The 23,604-nt window shown below is 38.9% G+C and overlaps 1 protein-coding gene across 1 annotated transcript in view; it reads right to left on the reverse strand.

The window, feature by feature from the left end:
* The window catches only part of PAXBP1 (PAX3 and PAX7 binding protein 1), a 30,182-nt gene that overhangs the window by 6,318 nt on the left and 260 nt on the right, over positions 1-23,604 (reverse strand). Inside the window, exons 2-16 of the mRNA XM_004675519.2 lie at positions 23,434-23,604; positions 21,865-21,993; positions 17,846-18,022; positions 16,254-16,475; positions 15,641-15,744; positions 14,133-14,350; positions 13,439-13,628; positions 9,925-10,048; positions 6,639-6,738; positions 6,435-6,550; positions 5,118-5,317; positions 3,941-4,085; positions 2,927-3,048; positions 2,089-2,165; positions 1,683-1,749 (exon numbers count right to left, since the gene is read on the reverse strand). Of these exons, the coding sequence (XP_004675576.1) occupies positions 1,683-1,749; positions 2,089-2,165; positions 2,927-3,048; positions 3,941-4,085; positions 5,118-5,317; positions 6,435-6,550; positions 6,639-6,738; positions 9,925-10,048; positions 13,439-13,628; positions 14,133-14,350; positions 15,641-15,744; positions 16,254-16,475; positions 17,846-18,022; positions 21,865-21,993; positions 23,434-23,604 (2,162 nt within the window). The remainder of the gene's footprint in view (positions 1-1,682; positions 1,750-2,088; positions 2,166-2,926; positions 3,049-3,940; positions 4,086-5,117; positions 5,318-6,434; positions 6,551-6,638; positions 6,739-9,924; positions 10,049-13,438; positions 13,629-14,132; positions 14,351-15,640; positions 15,745-16,253; positions 16,476-17,845; positions 18,023-21,864; positions 21,994-23,433) is intronic.

A 23,604-nucleotide genomic window follows, 5' to 3' on the forward strand; every position in this document is an offset into this window, starting at 1 on the left:
GGGTGATTTGGTGATGGGAAACCCGCGGGGATTACAATCGAGATGGGAAAAAAAAATGTGCAAAATGATGTAAAAATAAACTTTGTAATAAAAAAAAAAAGGAAAAAAAAATGTCAACTTGTTCATGTCACTTCCCTGCTAAAAACTCTTTCATGACCCACACACATACTACCAAATATCTTTGAAAAGGTACAAAAGAAATTCAATGAATGGTAATCTTTCAACAGTGAGACTTGATAAAAATTAAAAGCTCCACACTCTGAAAGCCTTTTGCAAGAATGAGGACAAGTCACAGACCGGGGAAAAAAGAAAACTCTTTTGCAAATCACCTATTTGGCAAGACTTATCTCCAGAATATAGAATTCAAAGTACAATAAGAAAATCCAATTTAAAAAAATGAGAAGATACAAGTACTTCATCAAAAGAAATAATGTATACAGATGGCGATGAACACACAAAAACATGCTCACTATCTTTAGTCATTAAGGCTGCAAATTAAATCGATTAGATGCTGCCATAAACATGACAGGGTAACACTGAAAGTAACAAGTAAGTGTGCTGTGAGCACGATGGATAACTGAGAAATTGCAACACTAAGATGTTGACGATTTGGAAAAAAAACTTTGCCTGCATATTGACCCAACTTGGAAATAATCCAAATGTCCCTCAACTGGAAAATGAATAGAAAATGAAAACAAATTATGATATATCCACTAAACTATGGAATATTACTTAGCAATAGAAAGCAATCTGCACTGACAAATTTCGTTAAGTGAATAGAGTCAAAGTCAGTTACCAGTTATTTAATTCCATTCATAAGACATCTTGTAAATAAAATCATAGAGCAAAAAAACAAAGGGATGATCAGAGTATAGGACTGGGCTTGGTTGCAAAGGGACATGGGGAACTGTGGGGGGATCATGTGTTATGTGTCTTGATTTGGATAGTGATTGCTAGACTTCATTTGTTCATCAAAAGTTACAGAACACACTCTAAAACAAGAGTGAATTCTACTGTATGTAAGCTATTATCTAAAATAAAAACCAGAGAGACTAAGTTCTTCTGAGATTCCCTACAGCTTTGGGATAAGGGCCTGCGTTTTCCACATGACCTGGCAGCTATGTTACTGCCTGGATACTTATCTCCTCCATAATCACCTGGACTCAGAATCCTCAGTTCTTGCAGTTTACTTTGCTTCCCCTCACTCAGGGCCAACTCCATTTATTCTTCCAGCCTAAGACCTAAACATCACGTTAAGATGTTGCCCTGTACAAGGCCGCTGTGCGTGTGTCACAAGCTCCCAGACTGCCTTGCTCACCCGCCTACCGCCACTGCACCCGCGGTTACCTGCTAGCCCCTGCCACTGTGCTGGGTCAGACGCCATGAGGCCACACTGCCACCTTCTTCAGGGCAATCACCTACACTCAGAAGAGAACCTGGTTCTTTTCTTGAATAAACTGTGCTTTAGCAAGGCAGACTAGTCTGTTCCTTACTTTGGAACTCAGAAGTTATTTTCTTCTACAGAAGTATCAAACCTGAGCAAACTTTTGGAACACAATTAGTAGAGGCTGTGTACATGTAAGCCAACTTACGTCTATGGAGCTACTTAACCAAGTATATAACTACTTTTCAAAATCGAATGTATGAATCAAACAAGACCTGAAGTCTTTGTGCACACATACCTTAACTGAAGACCAAAACTGTCGTTGAAAAAACAAGTAAGGCCCAGAATTTTTGTTTTCCAAGACACTAAAAGAGAAACACCATGATCAAACATCTTATATTCAAGCATCATTAGGAGAGCTTTCTACAAGCAAAATAGGTAAACAAAAGAATTAAATAATTTTCAAACAACTATATTCCCAAAGATTATAAGTTTTAAAAAGTCGAGAGAGAACAAAGAATATTAGTTGCTTTTTCCCTTTAAATGAAACAATTTCCCTGCTGAGCTAGAAGTCTCTTTGGGCTACAAGACTACATAACATAGGTGAAGCTTATACTTCAAGATACCTTTAGCTCTCCAAAAGCGAAGCCTTCTCTGGAAGACAATGAAGATTATTATTTTTAATGTACTTAGGGGTTACTTACTTTTTGGGATATAAGGGCATGAATACATCATCATCTAAAGTTCTTCTCATTCTCAATAAAAGTGCTTTTAGATATACCTAAACAATTACAAGTAGGTAACATTTTAATAAGTTTGATAAAAGTTAAATGTTAAGAAATAAAAAGCTATATTCCAAATTATATATTCAATTTTTTTTCTCAAGTTTTTTACTTTACTCAAGGTCCTTGCGTGTTTAATATGTAGTGTTCTATCCAAGAGTCAACCCCTGAATAACTATCAAGCAATAAAACCATTCAGAAATATTTCAACCCCTTAATTTACTATGTAAAGATTTAAGATCAGACACATAGTTGTATTCTTTCTAAACTGAGGACAGTGACAAAGTACCAAGGCACCTCCTCCATGTCTGACTAGCTATATGAACAGCTAGTGAAGGATGACCGCAGTCTGAAGTTCGGGAACTAGCTGCAAAACAATACTTAGTTGTCTGATGTGCTGCTGAAATGTAGTATTTACATTATCAGCTGTTACTCAATCTAGTATTTTTACTCCGCCTCTCCTCTAAAAAGTCCAGGTCCTAAGGGGGTATTTAGCTTGTAAGCCTGGAAAGGGTGGGTAATGAGAAGGGTACAGGGCAGTACAGAGAGCTGCCACCCAGACTAAGACCGCCTCCTTCTGCAGAATGTTAAATCTGGAAACGAACATCTCATATTTTAGGCCACAAAGGACTTCGCAGCCCAAGTAGGAGAATCAATTTTTTCTGACTGGCTTAGAATATAAACCTTTCTTCTCTAAACTCTCATTTTCAAAAGGGGTAAGTATGTGGGAGAGGAATCTTCTATAGAGTAATTAAATTACCTGTGTATTTTTGTTTTCTGCATTCACTACTGAAGGATATCCATTTATCAGTTTTAGTGTAATTCCAACCATTCTTGATGTCTGTGTTGTAGAAAAAGGATCCCACATATTTTCAGCTATCACTGTTAAGAAAAAAATTAGGATACATTGATATGTGTAACTAATTTTCAGCTGACTTAAACCTGGTATCAAGTACCAACTTATAAATGTCCACCCTAATCTATCTGTCCTCTATCTACAGCATAAGCTTCTGTCATCTTTACTGAAGTAACAATGGTAATCCTGAAGACGAAGCCAACATGGAGGTGACACAGTCCTCTCACTGGTATGGAACCCAGTGAAAAGAGAGGAGGGGAGAGGATTTGTGTATTTCCATGTTTTAGCAAGTGTTGCCCCAGCACTAAGAATTTTTTTTAAAGATTTATTTATTTATGCATACAGAACTGGGATACAGGCCAGAGGTGCAGGGGCAGTGATTCACTAGAGAAAGTGTGGAGCAGAAGAGGCAGAGTGAGGAAGTACCCTGCTGAGGGAAGCAGCGGGCGGCCAGGTGAGGTCTGCCGCGCCATGTGGTCACCTCCGGGACCAGGGACTGAACTCATGCTGAAGTGGCTTCAGCTTCTTAGTGCTGTGCTTTAACCCGCTGTGCCACCAGGGAGGGCCACACCAAGAATTTTAAATAGGTTGTTATAAGCAACAATTCCTAACCTCTTGTGAAAAACTGAAAAGGAATCTGCTGCCCAAAAAAATGCTTGGCCCCCTACAAAACTGTGTCTTCAGCTTTGCTACAGGCATTCTTTAGGAGTCCCTGAAATGCATCTATGATATAGCCCCCAACTCCAAGCTGGTCTTACAATGCCAGGATAAGAGAACTCTATGCTTAGCTACCTCTGTGTCAGATGTTAACTTTACCATTTAAAATGCAGTTTCTACGTAGAAATATGCTCTAGTTGAAAAACTTTAAAACAGAATTAAGAAACCCAGTAAATACAGATGTTCAATCCAGAAATCTACCTGTTAACTTGGGGAGAATCACCTTTTCCACAATGGTAGGTAACAGTGCAACATCCACATCGTCTTTTTCTTGTTCTCGTTCTTCGCAACCATAAAAGAGCAAAGATTCAAACCACAGCATGTTCTCAAAGTCACGACATTTTGCCTAAAAGATATTAAGATTATCCAAACATTTAAAATAGAGACTATTACTGCCTCTAGCTCTAAGTGTAAAAGGAACCGGTTTCACCTTCAATCATAAATGGAAGACTAGAAAAAAATATCAGACTTCTGTTTTCAGACAACGGACCACAAGAAGTGCAGATCCAGGTCCCTCAAAGACAGGAATCAAGCGAGTGGCTCCTGGTCAGCAGAGCAGAAAAGAGCAAGAGACCCTCAGTAGAGCACAACAGTCTTGCTGAAAATTGGGATGAGGGAGGCTGAGACCGATGAAGCCCCGAGGCAGGAGGGAGTTACACAGAACTCCAAAACCCATATAGAAATCCTCGTGAGCTTCTGCTGTCTACTAAGACACGCAGGCACCAAAAGAAACACCACAGGTCTGGCAAAGCAGCTCTGGGATGCCAGAGCACAGCAGTTCTCAGAGCTCAATTTTTTTCCTGTTGTATTTCTAGGACTTCAACCGTGGTGTTCTTTTCTTTAGAGTTTACACATTCACGCTGGTTTATCTCCTTCATACCCATGTCTCCATCTACAGGCTGGTAACTTCCAAAACCCCTATCTTAAGCAAGGACACTCTATGCTGTTATAAGGTCTCCTCCCTTACAACCCAGGCCAACAAGTCCTACCGATTCCACCTCCTAAACTTATCACTTCATCTCACCCTCCTGATTTCTAGTTCAGATCCTCATTTCACACATGTCTCACTGTGCTTTCCCATGAGGTCCTAAGGTTTTCTAGGATTAAAGGACCAAGTTACTATTTATGTGTTCATATCCCAGTGTCACTACATAAAATTTTATCTGAGAAAGATAACATGCAAATCGAAAAGCCAGAAGTAGCTCTTGAGAAGGGATGGAACACAAAGAACCAAGATTATATCCAGATGTAATCAGTATCAAGTAGTTACAGCCCCATGCCCTACCCGCACTGAAACATACTTGACTTATCTAGCTTTTAGATGAAAATTACCCACCCAGCATGTAGTAAAGCTCTGTACCTGACAGAAGTCACATACCTCAAGAGGGGTCCAAGTGAGAAGCTGCAGCCGTATGAGGGGATTGAACAACTTGGGCAAACAGAGGCCAATGTAAGCATCCTTGTAGGACATGTAGTATTTTGAACGCCAAGATTCAAATTGGGATTTAATGCAGTCAATTGAATAAAAACTCTCAAGGACATCTTCAAAAACCTTGCTGGACTCTTTTGAAATGCGATCTAAAAACAGTAACAGAGGAGATCCCCAAAGAATCATATTTTAGTGTGCAGCAGGAAAAGCAGTATTTCCATGTTTTCTCTGTAGCTTGAGTACCAGTCATAGGCTCAGTAACCAAGGAGTAAATGTCATTCCGGCCGCCCGGGGGAGGACGGCGGCAAGCTTTGGTCTCAGCTGTCTACAGGCCCAGGCCCTGCTGTCTCTGCGCTGCAGTTCCAGTAGCCCCATTTCAGGTACCACTGCCTTGGGGGACTGCTACTGCAGGAAAACTGAATCCAGATGTGGTAAGGAGCAGTGTCAGCTAATTTTCTTAGGGCGATGATACTGTTTTTTAAGAGAAATGGGCAGAAGAATGCAGGAGGCAGAAAGCCCTAGCATACATAATTGATGTTCAGAGTGGTCAATAAAAGACACAGAACTACACGGAAAATTAAAGCAAACTTGCCTAAATGACAGTAAGAGTTGGCAACTGTAAGATACAGGTGATGGCTATGCTGTTCTTTTCAATGTTCTGTCTTTAAAAACATTCCCATTGAGACAAGAACAACACTTTGTATTAACTATGTCAAGTTTTCTGTGTATTCAGAAACGTTCACTATAAAAAAGTAGGTGAACCGTAGAGTTCTTTAACTTCTGAGTGGTGTGAACTCGATCTAATTCCAAGTAATTACATAGTCATTGTAAGAACTGGATTATCTGCAGCGCCCAGAAAACGCGCAGCACTTCAGCAGCACCAACCACGCCTCCTGGCTGCTCACAGGGAACTGTCCCAACAGTCCCTGCCCAGGGGTCCTTCAGGGCTGAGGCTCTGTCCCTTCTCAGACCACACAGGCTGCCTGTGGGCTGCCCTGGGTATCTGACACACCTTCCCCCCACTTCAAGTTCTACCATTTCTGCTGAGTAGTATCATTTGTTAAACAAGTACTAAATAATCCACATGACAAGGTGTTATCGCTGTTTCTGAGACCACATCATGATATTCAGTAATACAAACGGGTGTCACTTTTACAGTTAATGGTGCTTATTTGCAATGCAGCAGTCAGGAGACACATCCATTCATAGTTAGAAGCACACCCAAGTAAAACAACCACGAATCTCCTTTCCAGATAAAGGTCTAACCTTTTTCCAGATTGAAATTTGTAATATCTGTAGAGGTTTCTTCATCATCACTGGAAAGGCCTTCGAGGTGATCCGCCATCTTACCGGTCTGCTCTCTGGCTTGCCTGCGACGAGTCCTAAACAGCAAAACACTGAGTTTCCCGAACCACACAAAAGAAATTGCTCCCTCCACAAACAACCAAGAGCAAGCGCTTCTATAATCACCTCCTGGCTTCCCGTTCTGCTATCCGGCGCTTAGCATGCTCCTGATACAGTGCCCGGTCTCGTCCAAAGGAATCAAGATTTGGTGCCATCAGTGCCTTATCTGGAAAACACCAATTGTTCAAGTTAAAAACCTTCCTTCAACAATCTTGAGGAAAGAGTTTGCACAGAATAAGCCATAATGATAGATGCTTGCTAATCTCAACAGCAGAATTCTACTGTAACTGATAAACCAGCTATTTTCCAGTTCAGAGCAAATCTCAATATTGTGTTCCCACAAAAGAAGTAGAAAAATAATTCAACACCCCTAACAAATGCGCCTGAGCTCACTATTTTTATGTCTAAATAACAGAACTAGTTGATGCTATTATGATGACCAAGAAAATGAAAGATTTAAATTAAGTGCAAATGAAAAAATAACAGATTACTTTTTCAAAGAAGAACTTAAGCATTATATGTTAAATGACAACAAAGAAATAGGCAGAGATGAGCAGTTTTGTTACAGGAGCTTAATCTCTTATTCTGATTTTGCTTCTTAGAATTTATTCTGTTACAGTTTTTAGAACAAGGGCAGAATTAACACTGTAAACTGAAAACCTTGTATGAACTGGACCAATATATGCTTTCTCTCACAGCACAATCCCCTATTTCCTCCTATTTTCCACCTCTCTTTTTTTGTCTGAAAGGGGAATTTCCTGGCTTTAGCTTCCAACCTTCCTAAATCTGTTTCAGTTAGACTATTTTTTCAGTTTCCAAGAGAAGGTTCCTGTTCTAAGAATATCCCTTTTCCAGGTACCTCTCCCTCTACTATGTTAAGTAAGACCCCTTCCTTGGTTTTCCCAAGGCAAATGTTTTAAGCTTTCCTTGCTCACAGCCTCCCTAAGATTCATTAATAAGAATGAGACTGACACTCTGGATTTAGCTGGGAGTTGTCTAACAGAGGTTCGCCATCAAATCTCTGGGGAGGAAGCCAACTACCTAGCTAGGAGCAGGTCACATGTTAGCATCTCTGGGTCTTTGCTCTGGACCCACCATTCCCATTCTCCAAAAAGAATTCTTACTGCAATCTCTTACCTAGGGAAGGAGGAGGGATGCAAGAAAACTATGTCTGCAATATTTCCTATATTTCAAGATTATTTCACACTATGCTGATGTTCAGCAGTCTATGGAATAGTAATGGGAAACAAACCAACCCAGGGATAAGATAACAGGGATCGCAAGCAAAATAAAAGACATCAATTTAAAGCTTTTGTAATATTTTTTCCCCAATTTCAGAAATGTCTCATCAATACCAGCAACAAGAAAATAAAACACAACTTCAGCATACCTTAGTTATTTTTAAAATTGACTATTTTACCCTACGTTTTTTTATTCACATTACAAAACACCTCCACTATTAGGAAGGGTGCTGCAAAGTTCACTAACTGTAAGGAAAGACAAGTACAATAAACAGGGAAGTTGCCCCAGCTCTAGCTCACCTGTGAGTTCACTATAAACTTAGATGAATTAACTAAACATTCTCAAGGATGAGTTCTGCTTCTTTTAAGAGATATCTTCCATGAAAGAAATATTTTAAGGAGTATCTGTTATTGTAATACTTAAAATGTTGCTCTACTCATAGCTTTTACAAAACTATACTGAGGGAGGTATGAGAGAGCAGATGACGACTCAAGAGACAGCTGCCTTTATTTCTCTAAGAACTACATGTAGTAATCATGTGAAGTTTCACAAATGTAAACAGATGGCTTTCAGGCTGGTTTTTATTTCTTAAAAGGCCAAGACAGGAATTGATATTTCAGTGTCCCAGATAATTTTCCTCAAATCTTTGGTAACTAGTGACTACTACCTTCAGGACAGTATCACTTTCCCGTTATTTTTTATTTCTTTCCAACCCTCAAACTAGCATATATCATTCAACCTTTGCTTCAAATTCTATGTAAGTAATTCTAAACTATGAAAAACAGACTATAGTCAGGAAAACATACTTGGTGAAATGCAAACCATCAACTTAACATTACTTCCCTTCATAGATTCAATGGTTACCTGCAATCTGCCCCAGAAATCTGGTTCTGTCTGGATCAAAAGTGACCTGGGAGGGACGTATTCATCATGAGGTGCCCAATACATCAATAATTCAATCTGAACCTGTTTAGCCGAAATCGAAGGTCAAGTCCTCCACGTGGCTCCCCACTGACTGTGACTCAGTAGTGAAGCCACATAACCTTTTCTCTGACACCCCGAAACCCGCCCAGCAGAAAGGGGGGGGTGTCTGTTCTTAGAGAGTCAATGTCTCTAGTGTAGAGGACTCCCTATGTGACAAACCACTGTCTTCAGAAAGAGTCACACTACAGCCCTTCACACCTGGATCACCGGGGTGGTAGTTTTAACATGCAGATTACTGGACACCATCCAAGACCTAGTGAGACTCTTTGGGGACAGGACCAGGAAATCTGCATTTTAAATTAACATGATTGATGCACATTTCCATTTGAGAACTGCTGACGTGGACAACAAAAGAAGCCATAAAAAATCTGTGCTTGGAAAGTTCCTATTAGAACACCAAAGGATATGAAGGCATGGGAAATGGAATCAAAGGTTGAAAACACCTGACTAAAGAACTGAAGCTTAACTATTTAATAAGAGATTTACAATTTTGGTTTTCCATAACACATGATAATGAAGGAAATTCAGTTTCTAAATTTTATATTGAAATTCCAAAACTGAGACTTACTAAAACAACCAAAAAACCCCAGCACCCAAGCCAAACTAACATATACAATCTACTACATAATTTAAACATAAAAAAACCTTAATTTATACAACTTAAACTCACACTCTCTCTAATCTTTGAGTTGAACCAATTGTTCTGTGATACAATTCTCTCTCCTCCCTTCCAAAATCTCCCAGTTCCTAAAATTAGTATCTTTAATTATGATCAACAAAGGCCTTTACATTGGCTTTAGGAACAGGATGAAAATGAAAATGGGGAGAATCAATTAGGGTCAAATACAATGTAGAAAAATATTGATACTGTCTCTTCTACATGGTAAGAGTGAAAAATATGTCCAGGAAAGAGTGACAGATCAGTATGATTTTTAGTTCCCTTGCAAAGCACTAATTTCTTAAACATGATTCAAGATATATTGTAATTTTTAGATCTACCTGACATAAGAGCAAGAAAATTTATCTTTTTTAAATAAAAATGCTTTGAGATCTCTAATTTTCATTAGGCTGTACTAAGTAAACAAGGTTGTTTAATGAATAATAAAAACCTTCAAGATGGACTGACTTGAATGGCTTGAAAACTCCGAAGATTCATCTTTAATATCATCTTGTCGTCTTTGGACAAGGCGGGAAGCTCGCTGTTTGTACAGCTGATGTATTGCTGATTCAAGTTCATTAATCAGTGGCACCTGTGAAAATACAACACACTCCGTAACACCCAACTCCTCAGTTGCTTAATTACTTGAGGGTTCCATTCTATTTCCGGATTTCTGAAAAAGTACCCTCTCTACGGACAGAACAATCATGAACTCCCAGTGGGACACAAACAGAAATTCAATTTTATGATTTTTAGGAAACATCACTTCTTCTTTCAGTCCATAGACAGAGTTAAAATGTCCGGTGCCTAGTTAATTGGAGTAAAAATTTGGTTAGGCAGCTTAACACTTTAATTTTATTAAAGAAAGCAAGTGAAGAAATAATAAAATTTTTAGTGTTTTTTCTTTAGAGTTAAAATCTTTTAAAGCTCCCTTTTAATACTTGTACTTTGCCAGCAGCATGGTCTGCCTCGCTGCCATCACAGCTGCAAACAGGTACCTGCCCACTGCCCAATTCCGAACAGGTGCCCTGGTTTCTCCTCCACTCCCCGGAACAAGGAATTCAAAGGAATGTTACACTGCTCTGCAGCTTTCTTACATATCTTAAATGTGAACTGCATTCACTTACATCAATAAGGCAAATAAAATTCTGGCTATCACTAACCTGCCTAAAATCAGTACCTCAAACTGAGAAAGATTTTCTCTTCTTTTCAAATTTGTCCACTTTTCCATATTTGGAATAATATAATAAAATTCTTTCCATGAATTGTCAGTTTATCAAGGCAATGCATTTTGTCAGGTTACTATCCAGGTTATTTTTGTCAGGTTATTTTGTCAGCTAAACATTCACTTGGTTCAGAATGGATACAAAAACGTAAAGAACATAAGACCTAACAGAAAAATACATAAAATTTTCTTTTATAAATAACTTATAACCAAATGCTATAAAACACTAATGACCACCACACATACCTGAGGAAACCAGAAATTCTAGTTTCCTGATGGTTAGTGCAAATGGAAAACACATTATTTAGAGTTTGGGAACACTGGCACCAAGTGTTATAGCAGCTTCCTGACTGAACAGACTGCAAATGGAAAATAAAACAAGGCAGGTGGAATACAAAGATGTCTAACAAAAACAATTTTATACACTTGCATGATTTCATTGCAAAAGTAGCAAATGTCTACAGAAAGGTTATAGTGACAAATTGTTTAGTCTTTATATGCCACACTCCAGGCAACAATGTCCCCAAATCTGCACTATTTTTGACAGCTGAGCCCAGAGACTCCTTAAAAATTATCATACTCTGACTTTTTAAGCAATTACAGTCATATCGCTGAGACTGACACTTTCCCCTCCATTTTTTCAAGCCAGGAAGGGCTGAAACAAATATACCTAGGGTGAGTCCTTTTAACCTGAGTGACTTTACTAATAAGTAAAAGCTACATATCTGAGCTTGATCATATGAAATTAGCGCCTTTTTAAAATTCTACCTCAGTGAATAAGCCCTAAGACACATTTCAGCTCTCATTCATGTGTCTTAACAATATTGATTTATCTAGAGTATACATCACAACAATTTCTTTACTTTCTCCAAATTCAAAATTGTCACTGGCTATCATTATTTCCAGATCAATTTAGGCGAAGAATGCAAGGAAGGTGACTGAAGGGAGACAAACCAGTGGAAAGTTAAAACAATCTGCAAATAAATCTAAGTTCACAATCACTTAAACTTTTATAATGGGGAAAGGAAAAAACCCAAAATATTTACTTGTTATAGTCTTACTGTCAAACAATACTTTTATAGTATAATGTAAATGAGTATTAAAAATCTGTTCCAAAGTATGTCCATAATTTATGACATGTTAACATGGAAATGCTTAATAAAATGGAATGCATATGAAAATGTCAAAATGAAGTACTCATTTATTTTCAAAAGAGGAATTATTAACCTCATTTTAACTACAATGCAGTCACTATATAATATATAAAGTTTAAGACTGCCTGAAAATATTCCTTTAACGCCATGAAATCACATAAAACAAAATCTGAGGTAGACTTCTCTAGGAGGGTAAACAGTGAGAAAGCACACTATGAATTATTTTTAAAATAGCTGCAAATGCAAACTACATGAACTAGATGTCCTCCTAGCCTCTTTTAATTCAGGAATAGTATAATCTAGTTGATCTACTTGGCTGCAAATTTCTTTTAAGAATTCAATTTGCAATTATAAGCATAAAAGTTTACTTAAATTCCAAAACAAAGGACAAGATATTCCACAAAAACAAAGAAAAACAAGAAATTATACCTTGTAGTAAAGCTTATAGTTTAAGATAAAGATCCTTTATGTTGTTTAAAAATAAGCCAGCTCTTACCATGCCCCTAGGGCCAGAAGGCTTTAGTGGGAAGGACACACTTTGTCCACTTCCTATCTCGACCTTAGCCCCCCCACAGAATCAAACTTGTGTTTCTTTTCTAGCCCTTAGGCTTGTCACCCTAAGCCACTGATCTGTCACAAGGGGTTATCACAGTTCAAATGTAGTTCAAATCTTGCTTCTCAAGATCTGCTGACAAGGACAAGAACATGGTAAATCTTACAGAGAGGACCTAGTGAATGTTGGCTCAGCCTGTATCTGCTCAAAACACTGACTGGAACCTTTGAGACCCACAGAAAAAGTCTGACAGTGTTCCTTTTGCCGTTGACTAAGAGTATTAAAACAGTCCACAAAGATACTGAAAAATGAAAATGCTCACTTAACCACACTACATGCTCACAGAGCCAGGAAAAAAGGAAACTGCATCTATTAATCCCACACCAATTCAAAGTTCAGCAACAGGATATTCAAAGCACCAAGATTTTGTTTTAAAAGATAAGGTTGCAATGTCCACAAATTAACTAAGAAGTCGTTCAGAGTAGAAAGGAGGCTGTTTATAAACTGCAAATGATAAATGGCTCAACAGAATGCAAAAAAAAAAAAAAGGTGCCAACTTGGAAGAAATGAAATTATATTCAATGAATAGTTTCTGAAAATGGATGAAGCATAGATGTATTTGTATGAAAATTATCTATGGCAATCAACTTTAGGTTAAAAAATAAAACTAGTAAAAAATTTCCAATTTTAAGTATACTTAGAATTACCTGAAGAAAGTTTAAAAATAAATTTAGACCTGAACCACAAAAAAGAAAAGGCTATCAGATGAGTTCTTCACAGCCTATTAGTTCAGGGCAAGCCGTACACCGCTGTAATCAGGCGGGACTTGCCAAATTTTTAAGTGTTCTGAGTTAATCAGTATTCAACAAAGGCCATGCATTGCCCCCAGGATACAATGACACTAACGAAGTGAAGAAAATGAAGCATGACTTTTCATCACTTCTTAAGTTGAATTCATTTTCTGAGACAAACAGAAATGATTTACATAAGGCCATCTAGACTGCCCTAATTTTGCCTTATTCAAAGAGATTAATATTTTTGCATTCTTACCTTTTCACTGAAACACTCAAGCAAGTCTTGGACATACCCTCGCATTTCTTGCAAAAATTTATACCGTTCACCAATACCCCCAGAAGACCCTTCTAATCTCTCAATAGCCCTGGTAGAGTCCACTCGGCTTTGCAGATGTTTCTCATGCTGCTGTCGATTTGTTTTGTGCAGTTCTTTCATGGAGTCCAACCTTAAGAACACAAAAGGATAAATATAACACATTTACATCCAAAAGTCGATGCCGTCAGGCCTCTTGCAATAGCAATAATAATGCATTTAGTTCCATTATTAGAACATAAAAATACTTGGAATTGCATCTTTTCATCTGTACTGTTTTTTTTTTCTCAAAAATGGCAGCTTACAGACTTCATAGTTATTTGGTGGGCTAACCAAATCTCACTGCTTTTCTTTTCCCCCCATATCTTGGCTACACTTTTTCAGAGTCCAAGAGGAGCAAACTCAGAACTGTCTTCAACAAGATCATGGAGTGGTATTTTTATAACTTTTCGAGGCTTCCACAGAAGTAATCCAAGAAGGTAGCAGACCAAAGTATGAAGTCATCTTCTGTTTAGCTTTTGAAGATGGGTCAGGGAGTCTTCTGTGCCGACATTCTGCATCTGCTACCCCAGACTACATGTTGCCTGAGGGAACAGAAAGCTAGAGGACAGGTCTTTAAGAAGCTGATCTGCCCTACCTGTCTTTAAGCTGTTTCTTTACCAAATCAATAGTAACGGGAGTCATCTCATTACTGGGAGTTTTGAAAGGGACTGTGTTATCTGATTTTTGAGATTTGGCGTCGGATGATCCGTAGGCCGTGTAACTGTAAGGTATGCCATAGGATGAGCCATAAGGCATTGTCGGGTAGGTATTCTGGTAGTACATATTCACTTCAGTGGGCTGACTGGCTTGAACCTGGAGAAAAAGAGTGGAATTATCATATTAACAAGCTAAAACATTGAAAGGATTTAAAAGATACAAAAAACTAAGGGCAAAAAGCATATTCATTTTCCAAACAATATGTTGTTAAAACAAGTTAACTGCAGAATTCTTCAAAATCAAATAAAAGTAGGGTTGGACAAATGTATTAATGGATAATTAAGAGTATTAGGAGAGACATTAAAAATTATCCATGGCTAGTACTTTACCAACAAGAGGATAAATGACCTCTCATAGTCACAGAGTAAATGAACAAGCAGAGATCACAACCTAAGACTCCTGACAACTATGCAAAACTTTTCTCATTGGACCCTACTTTTTTTTTTTTAATAACATTAACAGTTTATTTTTACATCATTTTGTGCATTTTTCCATATCAGCTGTAATCCCCTGTAATCAGCTGCTTTTTTCCAATCAGCTGTAATGGGTGGACCCTATTTTTTTAACTTAAATGTATGCAAAATTTGGCCTCAAAACACTAGTAACAAAATTATTTATGATCATGCACCCTTTTCCACTTTATACTTAGATTTATAAAACAAACTGTTACAACTATTCAGAAAGATTTTTCAAAACTGACAATAATTTTGCATTACTGAGAAATTTTTTCTACAGTTATCAAATGTGTGCAAAATCACCTGGAGGTTTGGTTAAAAAGATCACTGGGGCATATAATTTCTAGACAGTTAGAGGGAGATGAGAGTTTACATTTCTTTTCTTAAGATTTATTTATTTATGCACACAGAACTGTGGTACAGGCCAGAGGTGCAGGTACAGAGGATTCACCAGAGACAGAGTGGGGAGCAGAAGAGGCTGACCTGACTAAAACACACTGCTGAGGGGAGCAGCAGGTGGGTCAGGAGAGGTGTGATATGCCATGTGGGTTACCCCCGTGGCTGGGGATCAAACTAGCACTGAAGCGGCTGCGGCTTGTTTGCAGTGCTGCGTCCTAACCCACTGCACCACCAGGGAGGGCCGAGAGCTTACATTTCTAACGAGTGCCTAGATGATGCTGACAATGCGGGTCGGGTCAAAGGACCACTATGAGAAACAATGATCTAAGAAACATGAAATTTTTCCAACATGCTCACAATAAAAAACAAAATAGTTTTTTGTGAAAGCTTATTACATATATACTTTAGTGACTTTAAATATTAAGTTTTGTGAATGACACGCAATATGCAAAGTGTTTTCATTTCTCAAAACAGACATAAAGGCTCTTTAATTTATCTTTTAATTTTTAAAGTTTAATTCTCTAATTCTTACCTGAGGGATATTAATTCCTTTTCTTATCTGCTCCTGTTCCCATCGACTGAGTTCTTCATCTTGTTCGCCAGTCACTAAAGCATCATCATCACTCCCCTCAATACCTGCAGTCATCAGTAGCAAAGAAAAATAAATACCAAAGATGCTCTCCTGATACTTCACAAAAATTAAACAAAACCATTAATTCAATCTTACTATTATGATTCCTCTCTTACATCCAATACTACTGACTTTGCTTGTCTTAGCCACAGATTCTGAGGCAAAGGGCAGTATTACTGTAATGGCTCAAACCTTGGACAGATTTCCTAGTATCTGTGAGCTTACCATCAAGTCAACATAGGGAAGAACAGAACCCATCTCACGTGAACAATACTGATTGTAAAATTTACATGTGTCACATGCTTTAGCACAATAACAGCCACACAGGAGTGTTTAATAAACATCAGCTTTCCTAGTCATGCTAGTTTCCAAAAAATTCCCTAAGACAGTTGCATCCTAGCAAGAACAGTCCTCTACTACCAAACAGTTAAAACAGCTGCTACTCTTGTATTTGACTACAGCATATCACGCTTAATAGCAATGAGATAGATGGGCTTGTATTAAATCCAGTTACCTATTTCCTCAGCAATTTTTTGTCTTTGTGACTTTTCTTTCACAGAAAAAACAATACGACGTTTCTCATCATCATCTTCATCATCACTAGCATCATTCTCATCTTCCCTAACCAGGCGGCCCTTTCCAGGCTCACTGTCATGAGGCGTGAAATCACCTAGTTCCCGAGCCATTTGGCGCTTTTTTCTAGCAGCGTGTATAAAAGCTGCATCTGGAATTTCTCCTGGAAACAGAATGGTAAGAATTATAAAACATCTCAATATAGGTTATCAAATATCTATTTTAAACCGGAAGGTTGCAATGATCACATCAAGACAGCCTGTCCACAGCGATGTTCCAGTATTAGCTGCTTGTACCCCCTCCCAAACTGAGCCTGCCATCCTAATGACTTATGTTTACTTATTTTAACTGAAACAAATTCATAAAGGAAAGGAAAGAAAGCATAATGGCAGTATGTATGGAAGTGTGGGAGGGAGACTCACCAAGCAGTTTTACCTGCTATTATATACACCGATCATCTTATTAAATTAGAAAACAGATTTAAAAAGGTACCAACAACCTCACGAGTCTGAAAATAATCAGATTTCTATTGTATTTCTCTTGCAATGGTACCCCAGTTCACCTGTAAGCATGATGAATATAATTCTGTATCTACTTTTGCTTCATATTAAAACAGAAGCTGTTCTCCATAGTGTTTTTTTGCAGAAATCTAAGTTTTAATGGCTAACGTTTAGGGAACAGATAAAGCAGTCTTCTACATAATTAAGTGACCTCTTTACCTATAGTAAAAATTAACACCTTGATATTTTGCCTAATTATTATTTAAACAGCACATTAATATCCCATCACGTGAATGTATCTTAATTTATGAAGTCAATCCTTTCCTGCTACACATTTTTTCTTAAACTTTGTTCATCATAAATAATTTTGCAATGAAACATTAGATACTTGGGATAAATTCCATCCTAGAGAATAAGAAATTAGAGAGCATTAACATTTGAAATCTACTGATTCCTTTTAACAAATAGCCACTATATCGATTAGAATGCCATGATATCTATGTATGTGAATTTCACAACTTTACCACCAAGAGTAAAACACTGTTAAACATTATAAACATTAATGAGTCAAATGATACCTCCTCATAACATAAAAGTGGCTACTAAGCACTTATTGAAAAGATGATTAGCCAGTGATAGATTTGTAAGAGATTTCCCATTGAAAAGTAAAACACATTTTAAAAAAATGTGTAAGGACATAAAAGTTAAAAAAAAAAAAAAGTATGGACATAGAACAACAGTTTAGCTTTGAATAATGGTTCTTAAAAAGTTAGCCTTACTGAAGTACATAAAAAAAAGACATTAGGACCATTTATTCATTTACCAGAAAGCCCTATTTGCTTTGATAACAAAATTGCCTGTCTGAGAATGACTTTGGAAAGTCAGTCGAGAAGTTTCTAATTCTCTCTTTTCCTTCATTTGCAAAAGGAAACACCCATAAGAAACATTACTTAGCTAGCTCCTTTTTTAACATCTTAACTGGTCATCCATCCTTCAGGGTTACTTCAGTTCTAAGAAGTCTGCAAGGACACACCTGGGCGGAGAACATTCAGAGAAGATAAAGCATTTGAAAATGCTCCACCAGCCTTTGGCTTTTCTTCTTCCTTCTCACTTTCCATATCCATTTCATCTTCACCATGCTCACTGACGATAACTCCATCTTCTTGATTGGTATCCTTAGCGTGCCCTGTTTTGTCCAAAGGTGGTTCATCTATGTTTTTTAAATAAGTAAGGAAAATATATTTAAGACCAAATTAATAAATTGAGGTATTTCTTATTCAATTAAGGTCTCAATTCATTCAAGTTTGAAGTATCTTAACTGATTTTTAAAAACTCAAACCACTGAAGCACAAAAATGAAACATCAACAAAATAGGGAGGTAAAAATAACAGGGAACACAAGGCTCTCCTTAAAGTTACCTTTAGTTTTATCAGAATTTTATTAATTTATCAAAACTAACTGTTCCTCCCCATGGGTAACTGGTACCTTTTGAAGCATTATTTCGTTTCTCAAGCCAGTATTTCTTTAAACTCCTAAGTCTATTCAAGGCAGCTTATGTAAACAACAAAGTTCTGCTCCCAGTCACCCTCTCCGAAATGGACACACTCCTCACACCTGCCGCTGCTGCCCACCATCTGAAGGAGCCCCCTGTCGCCTTTACCCACAGCCAGGACTCGGTGACTAAATATGGATTTTTGACTTACTCTCTTTTTGGGAATCTAGAATTGGGACAGAGAGATAATTTAGAGACCAGGTGGCAGTAGAAACCACACATGAACTGTAGGGTTCTGGAGTGGCCATCTGGACCTCGTGGACAGAGGTGTTCAGGCTCTGCCTTCCTGCCGCCAGGTTGCACGAGGCTGCCTGTCTTTACAACAGCATCCTTTACACCAAGCAATTTCCCAGGTGGACTTCACGTACAAGAGCCTACTTCACCCTTTATCCCAGGCAAAAGTGAGCAAAATGTTTGCACCTCGAAACACTGAAAGTGGCGATGCGCACAACGGCACAGTGACCATAAAGAATAAAATAAAATTTTACTCTATGATATTCTTCTGTTGTTTTGCTAGCATGTTCCCTACCAAAAAGTTTCAAAAGTTCTTGATTCTTCTCAATTCATATTCTATTTTCTAAAACAGTCCCAGGAATAATATCCTTCCCCACTGCCCACCTTTACTGAGAAAATGTAGGTCATTCAGCCTTACGCACTTTAATTGTCTTCACTTACTACTGCCCCTCCCTAATGACGCCCTCCTTCTTGAGGCATTCTGATGCGGTGGGATTTTAAAACTCTCTATCAGATCTACAGGACTGGATAAAGTAAAAAATCTACTTCCTTCAGCTCTAAACAAATACTAAAAAAATATCTTTTGAGACATAAAACATAACTGAACATTCTACTGCATCAAATATAGGCAGAGAATGATTTCTGCAGATTTGAAAAGACTGTGTTTCATGAAATTCACAAGCATCTCCTACTGCCTCAGTAAATGTTAAGTCCACTGCACATGGTAACTGAAATCTAGTTAGTGGTCGCATTATCTTTCCACACCTTTATAACAAAACAGGCTAATGACCCCTTTGTAGGCTCTACTTCCTCTTGGTTTTTACCACTACCTTCAGGAAGCCTGCTCTCACAATTCAATAACATTCTCTTTACCTTAAACATTGTCTCTTGTACACAAAGAGACACACCTACTTTTCGTCAAAACTATTAGTCATCTACTTCTCTCACTGCCAACTTTCCCAATGCAGCAGTGTGGACCTCTATCTCCTACTTCCTTACCAACTGCATGCCTCTGCCCTGGCAAGTGGCCTGGAAAGACTTCTCCCACTCAGGCTCTCAGCTCATCCAGTGGTTCTAGCCACAGCTACTTCACACAGCATCCATGAGCAATTCTGCGAAAGCTCCTATCTCTGGACAAAGAGCTCGGCTAACAGACCAGTCTCTCTTGCCAGGCACCCACCACAAAAACAGCAAGCCTGCCAAATGATGACCATGTTGGTACTATTTCAGACAACTAGCCCTCATCATCTGGAGTTTTCCTGTCCTTATGCCTTTGGTCTTTATGAATATTCTTTTATCTCATTAATAAACCCAAGTCTTTGGCCCTTGGGAATTCCCCCTTTTTGTTGTCCTCTCCCTCATCAATCCCACTTACTTTGGGCTTTATCACCTCAAGTAAGCTCCACACCTAACGCTACATCTGCAATAAGTGCTGGCTAGTTCCTTTCAAATTTAAGTTTAAAAGTAAAGCCATTATTTTTTAACATCATAAAAAATAGGTTTTCCAAGTCAACACTATCTCTGTTTTAAAGTCAACTCATCTCTGCCTATCTAGAAAAGTTCTGCATTAACAACCAGAAGAGTTCCATAACTCCACCACGAACTGCGTTACCTGGTGGCTGGACTAGAAGAGTCTATGAAAGTGGAAGCCAGGAGGAGGTCACAGACGATGGCTTGCTTCACTTTCTAAATCCAACAATAAAAGGTCATTTCTCACTTTCCCTGACATTTCTTCTGCTTGTCCAAGGTACACAGTCAATTCTCAAGAAATTTGGGAAAATAAGGTGGCTTCATACACACTAAAATAAGTGATTCCCCTAAAAATATTCCTCTCCTCCCACCTGCCTTCCCTATGCTGTACAAAATACATAATCAGTCTCCCAGTCACCCTGGCACAAAAACTTGAATTTGACTACTTTTTTTCCACCAACTTCTAAGCAGACCATTCTCCCCCTTGGAAAGCTTATCAAGTAATTCTTTCTTTGCACTGTTTCATACAAATGCAGCGCAAACATTTTAAATTCATCTACAAATTCCCACTGAGTCAGGGAGAGGTGCAGAGTTGCTTAACAGACTTTTTTTTTTTTTTTTACTTAACAGACTTTTTAAAAGCCACTATTTGTGGATCAAAGTTAGCTCCTGCATTTAAACTGCCTCAGGCTGCCAATCTCTTCTGCCAATCCACACTGCATGCTAATACCAGGGTAACATTTCAAAAGGCATTTATCATGTCACCATCTTGGCAAGTCACTGCACATGGCCATTCTAAACCCAGTGTTGGGTCCTAAAACATCCTTCACAATCTGTCAACAATATACCTTTCACCCTAAACCTCTACTTCCTCTACAAATCATTTACTTTGGCTTGTCAGGTACCTGTTCTTCTCCAAAACAGTATTAGTTTAATCTTGACAAATCCCCTTGCTTTCCCTCTTGTATCTTCTAGAACTTAAATGATCAAAGAAAGATCCTGCTTCAACTTCCATTTTATCTAGACAGTACTGCTTAAACCACTTCTAAAGCAAAAAGTGTAATTACCTTTTGAAATACTCGTCAATTTTACCAAACATTAGGTGCAAGGATACAATTAAGCTAGTGTTTGTCACCACCAAAATTAGACTGTAAATTTATAACATACTTTTTTATACTGTGCCTGTAGCTTACAAACCAGGAAAAAATAATATTATTAATTCCATAAATGAAAAAGATTTTCTGAAGGTATTTGCATGAAACAACTTAGACCACAGCATACTGTAATGGACCCAGTTTCCCAAACAAAAGTAACTGCTTAAAACTTTTGAACATAGATTTTAAGAAGACAGGAGAGTAGTGTGTACAATGCAGGCAGGTGCCTCCACCAAGGAGTCCTCCTTCATTCAAGTGTCTACCTGGTAAGGCTGCCCAATAGAAGATTAGCCACAGTAGTCTTAGGGTACACCTAAAAATTCTTTAACATTATACCAATTGTGGAAGTATCACCAAAGAAAGTGAAAGCCAGGCTCTAAAAAAACACAAGTACAGGAATCAGCAGAGCATGCCTTCCATGGGAATAACCCTGAGTCTCAGGGTGAAATGGGGTAACTCCTTTCCTACACCAACAGCTGTCTGGTGAAAGCAGCCTGTAGCAGGAAAACTGGGAGAGGATCCTCACACAGCAGCAGCAACATTCCAGTTCTCACAATTCTGTGAGCATTTTCTAAGAGCATGTACAATAAAACTGTGTTAGAATTACAAGAGATCAAAAGATCCTATTAAATTGGTACTTACTATCAGCTGATGAGTTGAGTTCTGTCTTAATCTTCGATTTTTCAAGATCTTCTTTATATTCTTTCTTAAGCAATTTTACTATCTTTTTACTATAACTTGATTTCTTCACTTTGAAAACTTCTTCATTTTCTTTAAAAAGAAATTAAATGAAATCTGTAATAGCAATTTTTAGACAATATCTTCCTTTGAACTTTCACTTTTTCAACTTTCTTTCATTCTTCCAAATAGGTACTCACACCTATTTTATTTCAAAACTATCACAGACTTTCCAAAACTGAAGCCAACTTCACAAATTAATCTCCAATAATGCAAGTCAGAGTCTCTCAAAAAGTAATAATAGCACATGCACCTTCACAAAAAGTTTTCCTTTTTTCTTATTGTCTTTCCTAAATAATCTATTTGGGGGGTGAAAACAGTTGGAAAAAATACTTAAGTATTAAAGTATCTGAAACAAAATATCCAAAATCAAAAGGTGCTGCCAAGAGAGCTTTCAAGTCCGAGTAACTATATCCATCACAAATTGACATACTGTTATTTCAAAATTAAGCCTGGAGCAAATCACCTTTCAAAAATAACTTGTGATGCACCCACCACCTTGGATTTGAAAATTTTACAGTCAAATGCAAATACTTTACCAAACAATCCCTGCATCATCAAAAACAAAAATGTGGCAGTACTCGCCTCAAATTTAAAACAAAAATTTAAAATAAAGATAAAGACAATCAACTGCCTACCTTACTCGGCACACGGAAGCATCTCTCATCAAGATACAAGTACAATTTCTAAACGTCTAAATGTATTTTTCTGTAACTTCGAGCTTAAGTGGGTGGTATAAACACACATGCAGCTGGCAGTAAAAAAAGATTTTACTACCGCTGAACGGGCAGTAAAAAGGCTGAAGGCTAATGTTAAGATGGGACACCCAAATCCACTGCAGTCCGGGCGCTTGCACCGGACTGGATAAACCACCTCCAATTACATTGTCTCCACTTGGTACCAAACGCCAACACCAGGCACCAGGAAGGTGGGACTTGCACTGGCAAACGGCGGGCCCGGGAAATCAAGAGGCTGCAGGCCTACGGTCACCCAGCACCAGAGCTTCAACTCCCGGACCTAGCACCCCCCTTTACCAACCCGGTCTTCTGCTCACGGGGGCCTGGGCAGACCCCACACCCACCCCAAGAGGCGTGGGCACGGGGCCCTGCAGGCGGTTCGGAGAACGTGCCAAGAGCAGTCAGGGAATCCAACTCAAGTCATTCCTGCAACACACCTCCAGGAAAAAGGGTGGGCAGGGGCTACTGAGTGATAACTTCAAAAGCTCAGAAGAGCTCGTCTGATCGCCGACCTCCTCGCGGTCGGAAATCACCGGGGGATGGCGAGGCGGCGGCGGTATTAAGAAAAGGCTGGTGAGTGCGCGGGAACGCGGCCCCAGCCCGAGCAGAAGGCAGGAGGCGGGGACAGATGTGCTGCAGGTCGGGAGGGAAGGGGCTCGGCTCGGGGACCTGGTGGGCGTCCGGGGGCCCTGGGGCTGGTAGGCCGGGGTCCAGGAGGACGGAGCGCGGCGGTTACCTTCCTCCTCGTCCTGGAAGCTGAGCAGGCTGGCCCGGGGCACCTCTTTGTTCTCGCGCGGCCTCTTGCGCGGCTTCAGCCCGTTGCCGGGCTCTGAGCCTCCCAGGAAGCTGCCCCCGCTCTCGGGCCCGGGGCCCGGGGTCAGCGCCGAAGGCGGCAGCAGCCCGGGAC

This window comes from Condylura cristata, unplaced genomic scaffold, assembly GCF_000260355.1.
Source record: "Condylura cristata isolate star-nosed mole 26May11 unplaced genomic scaffold, ConCri1.0 scaffold00003, whole genome shotgun sequence".
NCBI classification, from domain to species: Eukaryota; Metazoa; Chordata; class Mammalia; order Eulipotyphla; family Talpidae; genus Condylura; species Condylura cristata.